We start from the raw sequence: 15930 nt of genomic DNA, 5'->3' as shown, positions 1-15930 counted from the left end.
TGGGACAAATTATTCACTGAACTCTAAACCAAGTCTTGTAATGAATTATGTGGTAATTGAGCAAGATTTTAATTAATTAATTCATTTTTACCCATTTTTCTCCCCAATTGGTAGTAATTACAGTCTTGTCTCATCACTCCGAAACACAACCCATCCTAGCCACACTGCTTCTTGACACAAAGCACAAGCCAAACCAGAAGCCAGCCGCACCAATGTGTCGGAGGAAACACCGTACACCTAGTGACCTGGTCAGTGTGCACTGCGCCCAGGCCCGCCACAGGAGTCGCTAGTGCGTAATGAGACAAGGATATCCCTGCCAGCCAAACCCTCCCTAACCCGGATGACGCTGGGCCAATTGTGCGTCGCCCCATGGACCTCCCGGTCGCAGCCGGCTATGATAGAGCCTGGGCTCAAACCCAGAATCTCTGGTGGCACAGCCTTAGACCACTGCGCCAACCGGGAGGCTGTAATTGAGCAAGTTGAGGAGACTAAACTGTCCTGTATTGAAAACTGTCATGGTCAAAACATATTGGTACAGCAGTTGCTAGGATGGGGAGAAGTCTGTCCATAATAAAGCACTGCTCTGCATTCTTAACAGCACTATCAACAAGGCAGGTACTACAGGCCCTAGATTTGTGTCACCTGGACTACTGGTTAACAAAATATTTTATTGAAACAAAGTGTGTACAGAGAGTCAGTAGGTACAGTTTCACAAAGAGGGACTTAAGAAAATTGCAATTGGCTCAAAAAAGGGTAGCACTGCTAGCCCTTGGATGTACACGGAGAGCTAACATTAATATGTATTGATTTCATCACTACTTGTATTTGTGCGAGGTATTGACATGTTGAATGCACGAGCTGTCTATTTGAACTGCTGGCACAAGGCTCGGACACCCATGCATACCCCACAAGACCAGAGGTCTCTCCACAGTCCCCAAATCCAGAACAGACTATGGGAGGCACACAGTACTACATAAAGCCATGACTACATGGAACTCTATTCCACATCAAGTAACTCGTGCGAGCAGTAAAATTAGATTTTAAAAATAGATAAGACACCTTATGGAACAGCGGGACTGTGAAGCAACACAAACATAGGCACAGACACATGCATACAAACACACGATAACATACGCAGTATAGACACACATACACATGGATTTTGTTGTTATGTGGTAGTACAGTAGGGGTTTGAGGGCACTTAATATGTTGTGAATGTATTGTAATGTTTTAAAAATTGTACTACTGCCTTAATGTTGCTGGACACCAGGAAGAGTAGCTGCTGCCTTGGCAAATACAAAGCTGTGCCCCTCCCTACTGTGTTTTCCAGGGCAGCCAAAATGTTCCTGACTCGTTCGCTGGAGATGCGTCAACATCTGTTGGCCAGATCACCTTGAATGTGCCCAGTCCCTCAACTCCCTGACGTCCAGAACCTGCTTGTACAAAGCCTTCTCCAGGTTCCTGTGGACAACACAATCATCTCTGTCAGGATTATACCATACTAATTATGCTAATAGAATTGACACTGAGTGTACAAAGCATGAAGAACACAGTCCTAATATTGAGATGTCTCTCCCCCCCCCGCCATTTTGCCCTCAGAACGGCCTGGACTTTACAAGGTGTCGAAAGCATCCCACAGGGATGCTGGCCCATGTTGTCTCCAATGCTTCCCACAATTGTGTCAAGTTGGCTGGATGTGCTTTGGGTGGTGGACAATTCTTGATAAACACGGGAAGCGGTTGTTGAAAACCTAGCAGAGTTGCAGTTCTTGACACAAACCGGTGCGCCTTGCACCTACTACCATACCCCGATCAAAGGCACTTACATATTTTGTCTTGCCCATTCACCCTCTGAATGGCACACATCATTGTGTAAGAAAATTAAGGGAGTACCATAAACTATAATCAACTGGCTAATAAATACTTTATTGAAACAAAGTGTGGAAACAGAGTTAGTCGGTACAGTTTCAGCAGAGAAAGCTTCAGTTATATCAGTTTAAACAGCTGAGAGTAGCACTGGTCCATTATTTTTTTTGTTGTTTTACCTTTAACTAGGCAAGTCAGTTAAGAACAAATTCTTATTTTCAATGACTGCCTAGGAACAGTGGGTTAACTGCCTTGTTCAGGGGCAGAACGACAGATTTGTACAGCTCGGGGATTTAAACTTGCAACCTTTCGGATACTAGTCCAATGCTCTAACCACTAGGCTACTCCGCCGCCCCATAGCGCCACAACATTTAGCAGAGGCCACTCGTTATCGCACTACGGACCAGAGCTAGACATGGAACAGATACATTTAAGGCAGGTTTGTCATGCAGAGAAACATTAGACCTCATTCAAAATGTTTTAGAAGAAAGGATGTAATGCATTAACAATTTAATTCATTAGCATTCCATACAGTAGTAATAGTTGGTCCGAGACTATCCATAACAGCAATTACTTATCCAACGCCGAGTATTACAACAGTATTTCCTCTCGGCCAACAAGCATAATGAATTACATAGCTTACATCTGTACGTACCTGGTCCATTACATCAAGCAAAAGTTCATTTAAGATAATTACATACACTTCAGCGTCCAGTTTGTGCTCTCCGATGCTGAAATTCGAATTGAATTTCAACAGTTATATGCTTCCATATTGAACAGGCTTACACTAGTAAATTTACAGCCTTGGGGAATATGAAGATCATAAACAGCAGCACTTGAGTTCATTTACCATGCATTGCATTCCCTTTCATGTCAAAGGAGCAGAAGTACATGCATTAAGTCGTATTGATACTGTAGTACGTATAGTGGGTATTAAAAATCGTGCTTGATTTAAGAACATGGAGATGCAAAGCTCCATTGCAGGGGGTATACTGTACGGTGTCAATGCTCCGTTATCTAAAAAAGGGTGGTAAGTTCACTGCAATGTTGCGGAGATACGCGGATGCACGACGACGATGATGATGGTCGTCTGATAGTTGAGGTGTCTTCCTGGTCCCGGTTACATCTTTCTCATCTGGGCCATCAGCTCTTCTAGACTCTGTTCTGTTTCCTCCACCGTCTCCCCTCCTGACGCCCCGGTCTCCTGGAAAAGGAGAACATTATTAGTTCATTATTAGTTCAAACTGGCTTGAGATGCTGGCTTGAGATGCCTCCTTGAGGTTGTACCGGTTACTTCCACTGGCCCAGAAATAGTGACTTAGCTTGTTTGTACCATACAGAGTAGCTTATAACAAACTTTGCCTACTTAGTCATCACAGGAGGCTGATAATAATGGCCGGAACGGAAATCATGTGTTTGATACCATTCCACCTAATCCGCTCCAGTCATTACCGCGAGCCAGTGCTCCCCAATTAAGGTGCCACCAATCTCCTGTGATAGGCATTATGACCCTCAAGGGGCGATGCATTGTCTGCGTTCATCAAAAAAACAAAAATAATATCATAGTATTTTTTATGAGGTTTGTATGGTACTGACCTTCTCAGGGATGGTGTAGGCCACAGTGATGCCTTCTGGGAGGTCGGGGACGGGGCCTGAAGCCGCATGGAGTTCCTCTTCTGTCTGCTCCGACACCAGCTCAATACCTGACAGAGCAACATAGGTCAGTAATGGTCCCTAGACAGGATCACTTGCTATGGACAATACATTGAGGCAATATCAACGCTCCAGCTACACTCACCCCAGTCGTTCTCCTCGTGAACCACTTCCTCCTCCACCACCTTCTCTACAACCTTTTTTGGTCGCTCTGCCTCTTTCTTCTGTGGACCACAAAGCACGCACACCACTGAATTACAACTGTACCCGGTCCTGTACACACCCCAGGTCATGATGGGTGTTGTAACTTTAATGTGTTACAGAGTTAATGTTTAAGTTAATTCATTGAGCTGTATCTAAAGATATTTCTTTACAGTTATTTACATATGTAATTGTATTGGTTAGTATTGAATTACGCTTTTGACTGCAAGTTCCAGAATGCCTTGCGACAGGAATGAGAGAGAACGCGTCAGTTATGTGCAGGTGCAAGGTGATTCTGGAACTTGGCAGTCAAAAGCATAATTCAATACTGTTCAGTTCCACAATCAAGTTCAAACAAACTGTCCTCTTTAGCTGATAGCAATTCCAACAATGTACTGAAGTGATCGGTATCCGGATTTGACTGGGCTATTTCCACGTCAATCTGATTCAAAATCCTCGTTGTGGCGCCTCGAATGGTACCCCGCTTTCGTCTCATTCTTTCTGCTTCATGCCGACGTTTCTCCTCAGCCATTTCAGCCGCTTCTTCGTCGCAGCTCATATCCCGGGACTCGGCACCAAATTTGAGATTAACTGTCTTCAAAGTAATGACTCGGGACGTCGTGCTTGATATGAAAGCTTATTTTTAGTAATAATACTTGTTCACGTTACATTTAACAACTTTAGATTCTACAGAGCAATGCAGGTAAGATGCTAGCGGAAAGGTCAGCTTAATCACTTTGCACCTGCACATAACTGTCCCGTTATCTCTCTCATTCCTGTCGCAAGGCATTCTGGAACTTGCAGTCAAAAGCGTAATTCAATACTAACCAATACAATTACATATGTAAATAACTGTAAAGAAATATAATATGAAGTAGAGAGACAGAAAGAAAAAGGAGGAAAGGGCCTCCTTGGTCAGTCACCTTATAGTCGTCCTGCTGTTTCCTGCAGTAGCGGTCATCACATGTGGGGTTGGCCTTCATGGCCATAGTGGGGAAGAAGTCCTGCATGGCGTTGTAGCCCAGGTAATGGCTGACTGTGCCAAACTTCAAAAGGTACCTGAGGACCATGAACCACTGTTAGGATATCTTCATAGGCAACCCCGTTATGGGTCTTTGTGTTGGGCTATGATCAGGGTCGTATTCATTAGGCCACACCGTCGCAAAATGCTTCTCGACAGAAAACAAAGTGTTTTCAAAGTGTTGCCTTTTGATTGGACAAGTTCCGATAGTGCCTCTGTTTCAGTCTGTTTTCTTCCATGTGGGGCCTAATGAATATGACCCAGGTCCCATTTACAAGCAAATGTAACCCAGATCTTACTTGAGGACGTTTTGGACCAGGATCCCTGCCACCACACCCATGGTGGTGGGTAGGCTGGCAGCACACACCCCCTCCCTCTTCAGGGTCTTCTCATCAATGTTGGCCGCCACCACCAGGGGAGGAGCACACTGTCACAGGGACAATCAAAGCTTGTGTTTGCAACGTGCCATCCGTTTCAATGAAAGGGACTGTCCGGTACTTTTGTATACTTTTCGGTAGTTCTGAAAGTAGTGCCCACGAGCCAAAAGTGCAGATGTGTGCGCCACGTCATTGCTCTCGCTCTGCTGGGTGTGATACTTGCTAGCTGTCACTCAAATGGTGAGGGGGTGAATCTCATTGGCTGGGGGGTGTAGGGAGAAATAGCAAAGCTTTGAAAAAACAATTGCTTTCAAACTGGGGTTGCGTGGCTAATTGAGGTAAAACATGAACTAGACATCGACACATCCAGCCCAAAGCAGAAGGTTTAAAAGAGACTTAGTAGTCGCCAAAGTACCAGAGCATGTCTTTAAGTAGAACAGTGATATTGCAAATGGTACCCTTTTTCCTATATAGTGCCCTACTTTTAACAAGAACCATAATTGTTTTGCCCTGGACATAAATAGGGAAAAGGGTGCCATTTGGGACCCATCCTAAGTGTGTGATGTGACGTACTGCGAAGCAGGCCGTCTCCCCCGGGATGATGAGCTGGATGTGTCCAGACACAGCGTTCTCACTCACACCCGACTCCATCCAGATCTGACCCAGCTCGTTACACGCCTAGGAACGAGAAAATGACCAACATACATCATCTGATCTTCAACTCAATACTGTATGTTTTATTGTCAGGGAATGAGGGAGATATATATATTTTAGTACTGACTGCGTTGATGGCCATCCGGGCCTCAAAGTTGTCCACACAACTTAGAATCAGGTCTACGGCCTTTCCTTCCTGAAGCGCCCCATAACTGAGACAACACAGAGTACTTAGAAACAGAATGACCATGTGGCGATCACGTGGACATTTCAGAAGTTATGTGTTATGGTAGATCTTGAAAGTTGAACAAAAACAACCCCGCCTTCTAGATTTATTGGTGTGATCTGTATGTGTTTTCTTCAGTTGTCCTCATCACGTAAAGTAAAGCATCCAATGTCATACTGTAATGCAATTAGTTTATTTTTTAAATCAACTTGAAAGTCAGAGAACTGAGAGGCAACACTGTCATGCTGTATGGGACAGCACAGTGGAGCAATTCAATACTGAAAATGCTCTGCAGAAATGACCACAAAAGCAGTATTATTACTGCACTTATGTGATAGGGAGAGGACACAAGTTCTCACCTTATGCGATCCATGAAATGTGCGAAATGTTCCATGGTGGTGATGTTGTAGTTGTGGGTCTCAAACTGCACGTCTGGGTTGATATTCCTGTTTGACAGAACGTAAAAACATGTAAGCACCTTATCGTGACGTTACATAATATAAATCAGACCAGTGGTACGTTTTGCAGGACACAATGTTGTGGTATGTTCAGATGTAAATATATGACGCAGGACCAACATCTCTGACATGTAGAATGAGGATTTATGTTGATGACATTTTTATTCTGGCAAACGTTCCACAACTGAACGTGGCCCCCTCAGGTCACTACTGTACCTGAGTGTGTGTTCAGCTGCCTCTACTTTGCTGAGGCCGGCCTGGTGAGGCTGGAAGAACAGCCTGTTCATATTGGCCAGCTCCACTTTGTCATAGTCAAACAGGATGAGCTGTGCAAAGAGATGATGGCAACAAGGCAGAATGACTCGGTGTACGTTGTTGCATTGGTGGACGTTGTCCATCGGAAACGATATAAAGATATGTTGATTGAGTAACGTGAAGTTTGTATTACCTTACCAATGCCACATCTTGTGAGCATTTCTGCAGTCACACTTCCAACTCCTCCAACACCCACCACAGCTACAGTGAACGTCCTGATTTTCTGTTTAACAGTAGAATATAAATAAACGCATGCCCATTTTGTCATATTAGATCGGTGTAGGGTTTTAAAATTCCAGAATTTCAGGATTCCTCCAATAGGGATTTATAGAAAGCCTCAGAATATTGGGGACATTGTGCAACCTTCGATGCGTATCGGATAACAATATAACATACGATTGTATCTTACCTCGTAATCTTCAACAATGCCCATTCGCTTCAAAGCCATCAGACGACTGCAAGGTAAGAACGCGAGGTAAGCAGTTTACACCATATGCCGGTATGTGGCCCTTATTTCTGGGGTGTCAACCATATCATGTACTCTCTTATGTATTCATGATCACAAATGACTCAATTTGCGGCAGTTAGATTTCGACAGCTAGATATACCTGTAAGGGTTTGAATCCACTACTTCTGCACTCATTTTGTCGATCCTTGGTCTGTGATGAGGTTGGTTGTTGTCGGCAGCTTCCTCGGCACACATCGCCGTACATCGCTTTTGCTTACACTTGATCAACTCATTCTCAAGCTCCCTCACTCGCAGCTTCAGCTCTTCGATTGAGGTCATGTTTCTATAAAAATAATAAGCCACACTACTCCGTTGTTCAAGTGTAAAATGCCTGGATTGAAAAGCCTTGACAATCACATAAAGGCCACAAGCGACGGGCTAGTACACGTCTACACAGTTCGAATCAACTGGCAACCCGAGTTTCTGTAAATACAGTCCGGGCAGAAACAAGCTGCGTTGAGTAAAAAAAAAAAAAAAGTCCTATAAATACATGATCTCTACGGCATCTAAAAATTCGACCATCGGTCAGTACGTGCCATCAGCAAATCTGTGCATTTACCGATCTGTGAGATGAGCTCAGTCACTCTTTTTTAGCGACGTTTTACAGAAAACTGCGGATTGCGCAAAGTTTGATCTGCAAAACACTGACTCTCACCTCCGTTGACCAAAACGAAACCATTCGACTTTCCATATTGTACGAGATTAGCTAATTCGTTCAATTTTACGACTTTGACAAATAATTAATCCACACTGAAATATGGAAGACCAAACTGCAACTCCTGTTCGGGAGCAGCACAGGTTCAACACGGTCAATCTTCAGCGATATCTGGCTGGAAAGACACGAGGTGTGTCCAACAACGACAGGTTCACTGTCAGACAATACAGGTATGCTCACCTTTTATCTGAAGTGTTCCAGTTCCATAGAAATGAGCATACTTCGTAAAATGGAGTGAATCACTGTCCATGCCTTCCGTGTCTGATCATTCCAGTGCTGGACAATCCAACCCCACCTTCCTTATCCAGACCCCTTCTGACAGTTATGTCCTGAGAAAGAAACCGCCGGGTATGCTTCTGCCAGGGGCTCACAAGGTAGTTATGATGCAAAACCTTCTCAATAATTAGATATCTGGATAAGAGCGTCTGCTAAATGACTTAAATGTAAATGTAGATAAATAATGAGCAAGAACAGTAGTAAAAGGCACTGTGCTCTTTGACACAGTATTAGTTGTTTTAGCGGTATTATTTCTCTCCAGTAGAGGAAGACAAAGTTTAACGTTACAAGTACAGTGAAATGCCTTGCAAGGTCTAAACCCAACACAATATCAATGTAGTACTAAAAAAACAGCATAAGGTAGAACAAAACACACGAGAAATAAAAACAAGTGAAACACGAGAAAGTAAGAAGCTATATACAGGGACCATATTTCCAATGTGCAGGGATAGGCTACTTGAGTGGTAGAGGTAGATCTGGATAGGAGTAAGGTGACTAGGCATCAGTGGTGGAGAAAATACCCAATTCTCATAATCTAGTAAAAGTGAAGATACCTTAATAGAAAATGACTCAAGTAAAAGTGAAAATCATCCAGTAAAATTCTAAAAATATTTGGTTTTAAATATACTTAAGTATCAAAAGTAAATATATTTGCTAAAATATACTTAAGTATTAAAAGTAAAAGTATAAATAATTTCAAATTCCATATATAAAGCAAACCAGACGGCACTATTTTATTTTTTCCTTTTTTTAACGTATAGCCAGGGGCACACTTAAAACACTGAGACATAATTTACAAATGAAGCAGACCAGATGCAGTAGAGATGACCAGGGATGTTCTCTTGATAAGTGTGTGAATTGGACCATTTTAAGCTTTCAAAATGTAACGAGTACTTTTGGGTGTCAGGGAAAATGTATGGAGGTATGGAGTAAAATGTTTATTATTTTCTTTAGGAATGTAGTGAAGTAAAAGTTGTAAAAAAATATATATAAATAGTAAAGTACAGATACTCAAAGAAAATGACTTATTAGTACTTGAAAGTATTTTTACTTAAGTACTTTACACCACTGCTAGGCATCAGGATAAATATGTGTGTTAGTGTGCGTATATGTATGTAAAGTCCTGTGAGTGTGCATGGAGACAGTGCAAAAATAAATATGTAAATACAAGGGTTAACGCAGATCATCCGTGTAGCAATTTTGTTAGCTATTTTAGCAGTCTTATGGCTTGGGGATAGAATCTGTTCAGGAGCCTGTTGGTGTCAGACTTGATGCACGGGTACTGCTTGCCGTGCGGAAGCAGAGAGAACAGTCTATAGCTCGGGTCCCTGGAGTGTTTAACATTTAAAAAAATATATATAATAATATGAACCCCTCCACCACCCCCCTTCTTCTTCTTCGGACAAATATCTTAGTTTTTATAGCTTTTTTGCTGTTTTTTTTTTTTACAGTTTTGTCAATGCTTGAAATAGACTAGAGAATGTAGTAATAATACCCCAACAAATTGCTTTTGATTGTGTACATTATGTAATGTATGCATTACTTTTATTTATTTGGAAGCATTGACATTTGTGACAGCCCGTCCCAACCGAGGCTTATGTCGAAAAATCCTGACAGTTTATTTTTTATTTTTATTACAAACATTTAGTTTCAGAGTGCCAAAATGGCATATCATACACTGTGTGCATGTGAAAGTATGCTGCTTTAAAAGTTGATCCATTTGTTATCCCACTTAGGAGACAAGTAAAATAAAAAAATGTCCTTGAAAGATTGCTAGAGAGCTCTACTTTGTTTACGCCCCCATTCAGCATCTCATATAAACGCATGGTATATCCCTCCGCTTAGCTCAGCCAATCATGGCTAGCCAGGAAGGATCCTGCCTTTCTCCCTATATAGACATGGCAGCACTGCTTCTAGCACCTAAGCAACTTTGCATAGTTTTTTTTGTTTGTTTGTGTGTTATTGTTTCTTACATTATTAGCCCAAAACATTTTGTGTTATTACATTTAAAAAAATACAATAATAATCATAATTTAGAAAAATTTAAAAAATGCATTTCGCTACACTTAAAATATAATCTGCTAAATGTGTCTGTGACCAATAACATTTGATTTGATTTAAAGCTCAGTGCGTTCTCCTTGGCTAAACTAAGCTCGTCATTTAACATTTGTATTGATATTTACGGATCCCATACAAGTTTGCAATTAAGGCACATGAAAGTTCACATGTTCAAGAAAGCATTTCTGCAAAATGGCCCTACTGTGAAGTAGAAACTAGCGTCACACCCCCCCCCCCGTTGGGCTGTCGGATCACATTTTCTGTTTTCTGTGTGCGAGGTGGACAGGGAGTATCGAGTGCAGAAGGCCCTGTTCTCTGCTGGGTTCCCAGTTCCCCAGCCACTGCTACACTGCACTGACGCAGAGGTGATCGGAACCGAGTTCTACCTGATGGAGCATGTACAGGTAGGTCAATGCTGCTCAGCGCACAAACTTGTGTGAGCCTTTAAAATGCACCGTTGAGCTGTAGTAGGACTTACACACAAACTCTCCCTCTGTTATGTCCGGTTGATGAGCGCGGTATTACGTTTTGTATATCGTTTGGTTAGATATCATTGTGTTCCCCTCTCTGTGGTGTAGGGGCGTATATTCCAGGACCTGAGGCTCCCAGGGGTGAGTGTAGCGGAGAGGGCAGCCTTGTATGTGTCTGCAGTGGAGGTTCTGGCCCGTCTTCACTCCCTGGACCTAACCACCATGGACCTAGAGGGGTACGGGAGAGGGCCTGGCTACTGCAAGAGACAGGTAGAAGATAGATATCCTTTATTCCCGTTCCATTTTTATTCCACCCCCCTTTCTATTACCATTTGTATCCCACATTGGTCTTAAAATATCATTTTCACTTTGACCGTTTATTACCCAAAAGGTGTCTACCTGGACAAAGCAATACAGAGCAGCTGCCCACAAAGAAATTCCCGTCATGGATAAGCTCTCTGATTGGCTGTTGAGCAACCTGCCCACCAATGACAATGAAGTGGCCCTTGTCCATGGGGACTTTCGGGTGGACAACCTGATTTTCCATCCTACTGAGGTTGAAACATGGCTTGAAGCTTACATTAAACAGTAATAATACTGTAAAACATATTAGCATTTTTATAGCACTTTTCCTGAAGTGTTTTTCATTGTATATGAGACTAATGTTGTAGAGGAAGTGGATGACTGAAGTGTGCATATCTAATAGACAAATGTTATCTTTCTCTCTAGGCTCGTGTGGTGGCTGTGTTGGACTGGGAGCTCTCCACCACGGGCCAGCCAATGGCAGACCTGGCCTACTTCCTGATGCCCAACTATTTGCCCAGCGGCCTCAGCCTGCTCAGCTGCATGGGCAGCCTCAGGGGTGTGGAAGGTATGACCTCTGAGTTCTTATATCTGACACAGATCAAGGATCAGTTTACAAGCTCTAAACCCTAAATTAAACCATTAAGCATGAACGCAACGTAATCCTACTCTGTTCTCTACAGCTTGGATTTTATGGGGCCTGATTTGATTTTCATCTGTGTAATGCTATTGATGAACTTTCTCTATTTATTTCCAAATGGCCAGGTATACCTTCTCCTGAGGACCTGATCTCCATCTACTGCCGGTGCCGAGAGATCCCAACTGCTCTGCATCAGCTCAACTTCTACCTGGCCCTGTCGGTCTTTAAGATGGCAGGGATCGCTCAGGTTTGGCTCACACTCTCTCGTTCTCTCTCGTTCTCTCTCGTTCTCTCTCGTTCTCTCTCGTTCTCTCTCGTTCTCTCTCGTTCACTCTCGTTCACTCTCGTTCACTCTCGTTCACTCTCGTTCTCTCTCGTTCTCTCTCGTTCTCTCTCGTTCTCTCTCGTTCTCTCTCGTTCACTCTCGTTCACTCTCGTTCACTCTCGTTCACTCACTCACTCACTCACTCACTCACTCACTCACCACTCACTCACTCACTCACTCACTCACTCACTCACTCACTCACTCACTCACAATATGATAATATAAGATCAGTAGTAATAAAAGTAAAGATACCTAAATATAAAATAACTCAAGTAAAAGTGAAAGTCAGCCAGTAAAATACTACTTGAGTAAAAGTCTAGAAGTATTTGGTTTTAAATATACTTAAAACCTCTTAAAGATCAGCCCCTTTTTTTCAATTTTCACCTAAAATGACATACCCAAATCTAACTGCCTGTAGCTCATGCCCTGAAGCAAGGATATGCATATTCTTGGTACCATTTGAAAGGAAACACTTTGAAGTTTATGGAAATGTGAAAGGAATGTAGTAGAATGTAATACAATAGATTTGGTAAAAGATAATACAAAGAGAGAAAAAAGGGCCATAATGTATTATTCCATCCCAGGCACAATTTAGATTTTGGCCAGTAGATGGCATCAGTGTATGTGTAAAGTTTTAGACTGATCCAATGAACTAATGCATTTCTGTTAAAAGTTTTGAATCAAAACTGCCCAAATGTGCCTAATTTGTTTATTCAAAATTGTGCACTCCACAAATAATAGCATGGTATGTTTTCACTGTAATCACTACTGTAAATTGGACAGTGCAGTTAGATTAACAGGAATTTAAGCTTTCTGCTAATATCAGATATGTCTATGTCTTGGGAAATTCTCTTGTTACTTAAAACTTCTTCCGGATCGGTGTCCCTTCCACGGGGCGGTTTAGCTAACGTAGACTGATGCGATTAGGGTGAGGTTGTAAGTATCAAAAGTAAATGTAGCCTGTCAACTATGTGTCTGTCTATCCCTGTTCTCTCCTCTCTGCACAGACCATACAAACACTCCACACCGCGTGGCCGCTGCCACCCTAATCTGGTGGTCCCAGCGCGCACGACCCACGTGGAGTTCCAGGTCTCCGGTAGCCTCTGGAACTGCCGATCTGCAGCCAACAAGGCAGAGTTCATCTCAGCCTATGCCTCCCTCCAGTCCCTCGACTTCTTGGCACTGACAGAAACATGGATCACCACAGATAACACTGCTACTCCTACTGCTCTCTCTTCGTCCGCCCACGTGTTCTCGCACACCCCGAGAGCTTCTGGTCAGCGGGGTGGTGGCATAGGGATCCTTATCTCTCCCATGTGGTCATTCTCTCTTTCTCCCCTTACCCATCTGTCTATCGCCTCCTTTGAATTTCATGCTGTCACAGTTACCAGCCCTTTCAAGCTTAACATCCTTATAATTTATCGCCCTCCAGGTCCCCTCGGAGAGTTCATCAATGAGCTTGATGCCTTGATAAGCTCCTTTCCTGAGGACGGCTCACCTCTCACAGTTCTGGGCGACTTTAACCTCCCCACGTCTACCTTTGACTCATTCCTCTCTGCCTCCTTCTTTCCACTCCTCTCCTCTTTTGACCTCACCCTCTCACCTTCCCCCCTACTCACAAGGCAGGCAATACGCTCGACCTCATCTTTACTAGATGCTGTTCTTCCACTAACCTCATTGCAACTCCCCTCCAAGTCTCCGACCACTACCTTGTATCCTTTTCCCTCTCGCTCTCATCCAACACTTCCCACACTGCCCCTACTCGGATGGTATCGCGCCGTCCCAACCTTCGCTCTCTCCCCCGCTACTCTCTCCTCTTCCATCCTATCATCTCTTCCCTCTGCTCAAACCTTCTCCAACCTATCTCCTGATTCTGCCTCCTCAACCCTCCTCTCCTCCCTTTCTGCATCCTTTGACTCTCTATGTCCCCTATCTTCCAGGCCGGCTCGGTCCTCCCCTCCCGCTCCGTGGCTTGACGACTCAATGCGAGCTCACAGAACAGGGCTCCGGAAGGCCGAGCGGAAATGGAGGAAAACTCGCCTCCCTGCGGACCTGGCATCCTTTCACTCCCTCCTCTCTACATTTTCCTCCTCTGTCTCTGCTGCTAAAGCCACTTTCTACCACTCTAAATTCCAAGCATCTGCCTCTAACCCTAGGAAGCTCTTTGCCACATTCTCCTCCCTCCTGAATCCTCCTCCCCCTCCCCCCCCTCCTCCCTCTCTGCAGATGACTTCGTCAACCATTTTGAAAAGAAGATCGACGACATCCGATCCTCGTTTGCTAAGTCAAACAACACCGCTGGTTTTGCTCACACTGCCCTACCCTGTGCTCTGACCTCTTTCTCCCCTCTCTCTCCAGATGAAATCTCGCGTCTTGTGACGGCCGGCCGCCCAACAACCTGCCCGCTCGACCCTATCCCCTCCTCTCTTCTCCAGACCATTTCCGGAGACCTTCTCCCTTGCCTCACCTCGCTCATCAACTTATCCCTGACCGCTGGCTACGTCCCTTCCGTCTTCAAGAGAGCGAGAGTTGCACCCCTTCTGAAAAAACCTACACTCGATCCCTCCGATGTCAACAACTACAGGCCAGTATCCCTTCTTTCTTTTCTCTCCAAAACTCTTGAACGTGCCGTCCTTGGTCAGCTCTCCCGCTATCTCTCTCAGAATGACCTTCTTGATCCAAATCAGTCAGGTTTCAAGACTAGTCATTCAACTGAGACTGCTCTTCTCTGTATCACGGAGGCGCTCCGCACCGCTAAAGCTAACTCTCTCTCCTCTGCTCTCATCCTTCTAGACCTATCGGCTGCCTTCGATACTGTGAACCATCAGATCCTCCTCTCCACCCTCTCCGAGTTGGGCATCTCCGGCGCGGCCCACGCTTGGATTGCGTCCTACCTGACAGGTCGCTCCTACCAGGTGGCGTGGCGAGAATCTGTCTCCTCACCACGCGCTCTCACCACTGGTGTCCCCCAGGGCTCTGTTCTAGGCCCTCTCCTATTCTCGCTATACACCAAGTCACTTGGCTCTGTCATAACCTCACATGGTCTCTCCTATCATTGCTATGCAGACGACACACAATTAATCTTCTCCTTTCCCCCTTCTGATGACCAGGTGGCGAATCGCATCTCTGCATGTCTGGCAGACATATCAGTGTGGATGACGGATCACCACCTCAAGCTGAACTTCGGCAAGACGTAGCTGCTCTTCCTCCCGGGGAAGGACTGCCCGTTCCATGATCTCGCCATCACGGTTGACAACTCCATTGTGTCCTCCTCCCAGAGCGCTAAGAACCTTGGCGTGATCCTGGACAACAAACTGTCGTTCTCAACTAACATCAAGGCGGTGGCCCGTTCCTGTAGGTTCATGCTCTACAACATCCGCAGAGTACGACCCTGCCTCACACAGGAAGCGGCGCAGGTCCTAATCCAGGCACTTGTCATCTCCCGTCTGGATTACTGCAACTCGCTGTTGGCTGGGCTCCCTGCCTGTGCCATTAAACCCCTACAACTCATCCAGAACGCCGCAGCCCGTCTAGTGTTCAACCTTCCCAAGTTCTCTCACGTCACCCCGCTCCTCCGCTCTCTCCACTGGCTTCCAGTTGAAGCTCGCATCCGCTACAAGACCATGGTGCTTGCCTACGGAGCTGTGAGGGGAACGGCACCTCAGTACCTCCAGGCTCTGATCAGGCCCTACACCCAAATAAGGGCACTGCGTTCATCCACCTCTGGCCTGCTCGCCTCCCTACCACTGAGGAAGTACAGTTCCCGCTCAGCTTAGTCAAAACTGTTCGCTGCTCTGGCTCCCCAATGGTGGAACAAACTCCCTCATGACGCCAGGACAGCGGAGTCAATCACCACCTTCCGGAG

The 15930-nt window shown here is 44.7% G+C and overlaps 2 protein-coding genes across 5 annotated transcripts in view; one reads left to right on the top strand and one right to left on the bottom strand.

Moving 5' to 3' along the window:
- Nucleotides 1-15930, top strand: part of LOC123991091 (acyl-CoA dehydrogenase family member 11-like) — a 99003-nt gene that overhangs the window by 26411 nt on the left and 56662 nt on the right. The window contains exons 1-7 of one of the 2 annotated variants that reach the window (XM_046292292.1): nucleotides 7749-8163; nucleotides 8268-8367; nucleotides 10606-10731; nucleotides 10906-11067; nucleotides 11189-11353; nucleotides 11527-11668; nucleotides 11866-11987. In XM_046292292.1, the coding sequence (XP_046148248.1) occupies nucleotides 8036-8163; nucleotides 8268-8367; nucleotides 10606-10731; nucleotides 10906-11067; nucleotides 11189-11353; nucleotides 11527-11668; nucleotides 11866-11987 (945 nt within the window). In that variant the 5' untranslated portion in view covers nucleotides 7749-8035. Of the gene's footprint in view, nucleotides 1-7748; nucleotides 8164-8267; nucleotides 8368-10605; nucleotides 10732-10905; nucleotides 11068-11188; nucleotides 11354-11526; nucleotides 11669-11865; nucleotides 11988-15930 lie in introns of those variants that run through there. The other variant, XM_046292293.1, reaches the window with a different exon arrangement.
- Nucleotides 1907-8483, bottom strand: LOC123991092 (ubiquitin-like modifier-activating enzyme 5). Of its 3 annotated transcripts, XM_046292295.1 has the most exons (13): nucleotides 8174-8483; nucleotides 7379-7561; nucleotides 7180-7225; nucleotides 6904-6993; nucleotides 6672-6781; nucleotides 6357-6443; nucleotides 5899-5983; nucleotides 5691-5795; nucleotides 5040-5167; nucleotides 4643-4778; nucleotides 3664-3742; nucleotides 3462-3568; nucleotides 1907-3069 (listed from the first exon to the last, which is right to left on the bottom strand). In XM_046292295.1, exons 2-13 carry the CDS (start codon nucleotides 7555-7557, stop codon nucleotides 2986-2988), a joined length of 1236 nt encoding a protein of 411 aa, XP_046148251.1. In that variant the 5' UTR covers nucleotides 7558-7561; nucleotides 8174-8483; the 3' UTR covers nucleotides 1907-2985. The 3 variants fall into 3 exon arrangements, with proteins under 3 accessions (XP_046148251.1, XP_046148250.1, XP_046148252.1); XM_046292294.1 differs by having other exon boundaries at nucleotides 7379-8483; XM_046292296.1 differs by lacking the exons at nucleotides 7180-7225; nucleotides 7379-7561; nucleotides 8174-8483 and having other exon boundaries at nucleotides 6909-6993.

The sequence above is a fragment of the Oncorhynchus gorbuscha genome, linkage group LG12, assembly GCF_021184085.1.
Source record: "Oncorhynchus gorbuscha isolate QuinsamMale2020 ecotype Even-year linkage group LG12, OgorEven_v1.0, whole genome shotgun sequence".
NCBI lineage: Eukaryota > Metazoa > Chordata > Actinopteri > Salmoniformes > Salmonidae > Oncorhynchus > Oncorhynchus gorbuscha.
This window is presented reverse-complemented; position numbering and strand designations above follow the sequence as displayed.

Bases quoted from the DNA above. Each gene is read 5' to 3' on its own strand.
- LOC123991092 (XM_046292294.1), bottom strand. From the start codon at position 7,557: ATGACCTCAATCGAAGAGCTGAAGCTGCGAGTGAGGGAGCTTGAGAAT. The intron at 6,994-7,179 runs GTAAGATACAAT...ACTGTTAAACAG, and splicing joins GCATTGTTGAAGATTACGAG to AAAATCAGGACGTTCACTGT. The intron at 6,782-6,903 runs GTAATACAAACT...CTCTTTGCACAG, and splicing joins CAAGATGTGGCATTGGTAAG to CTCATCCTGTTTGACTATGA.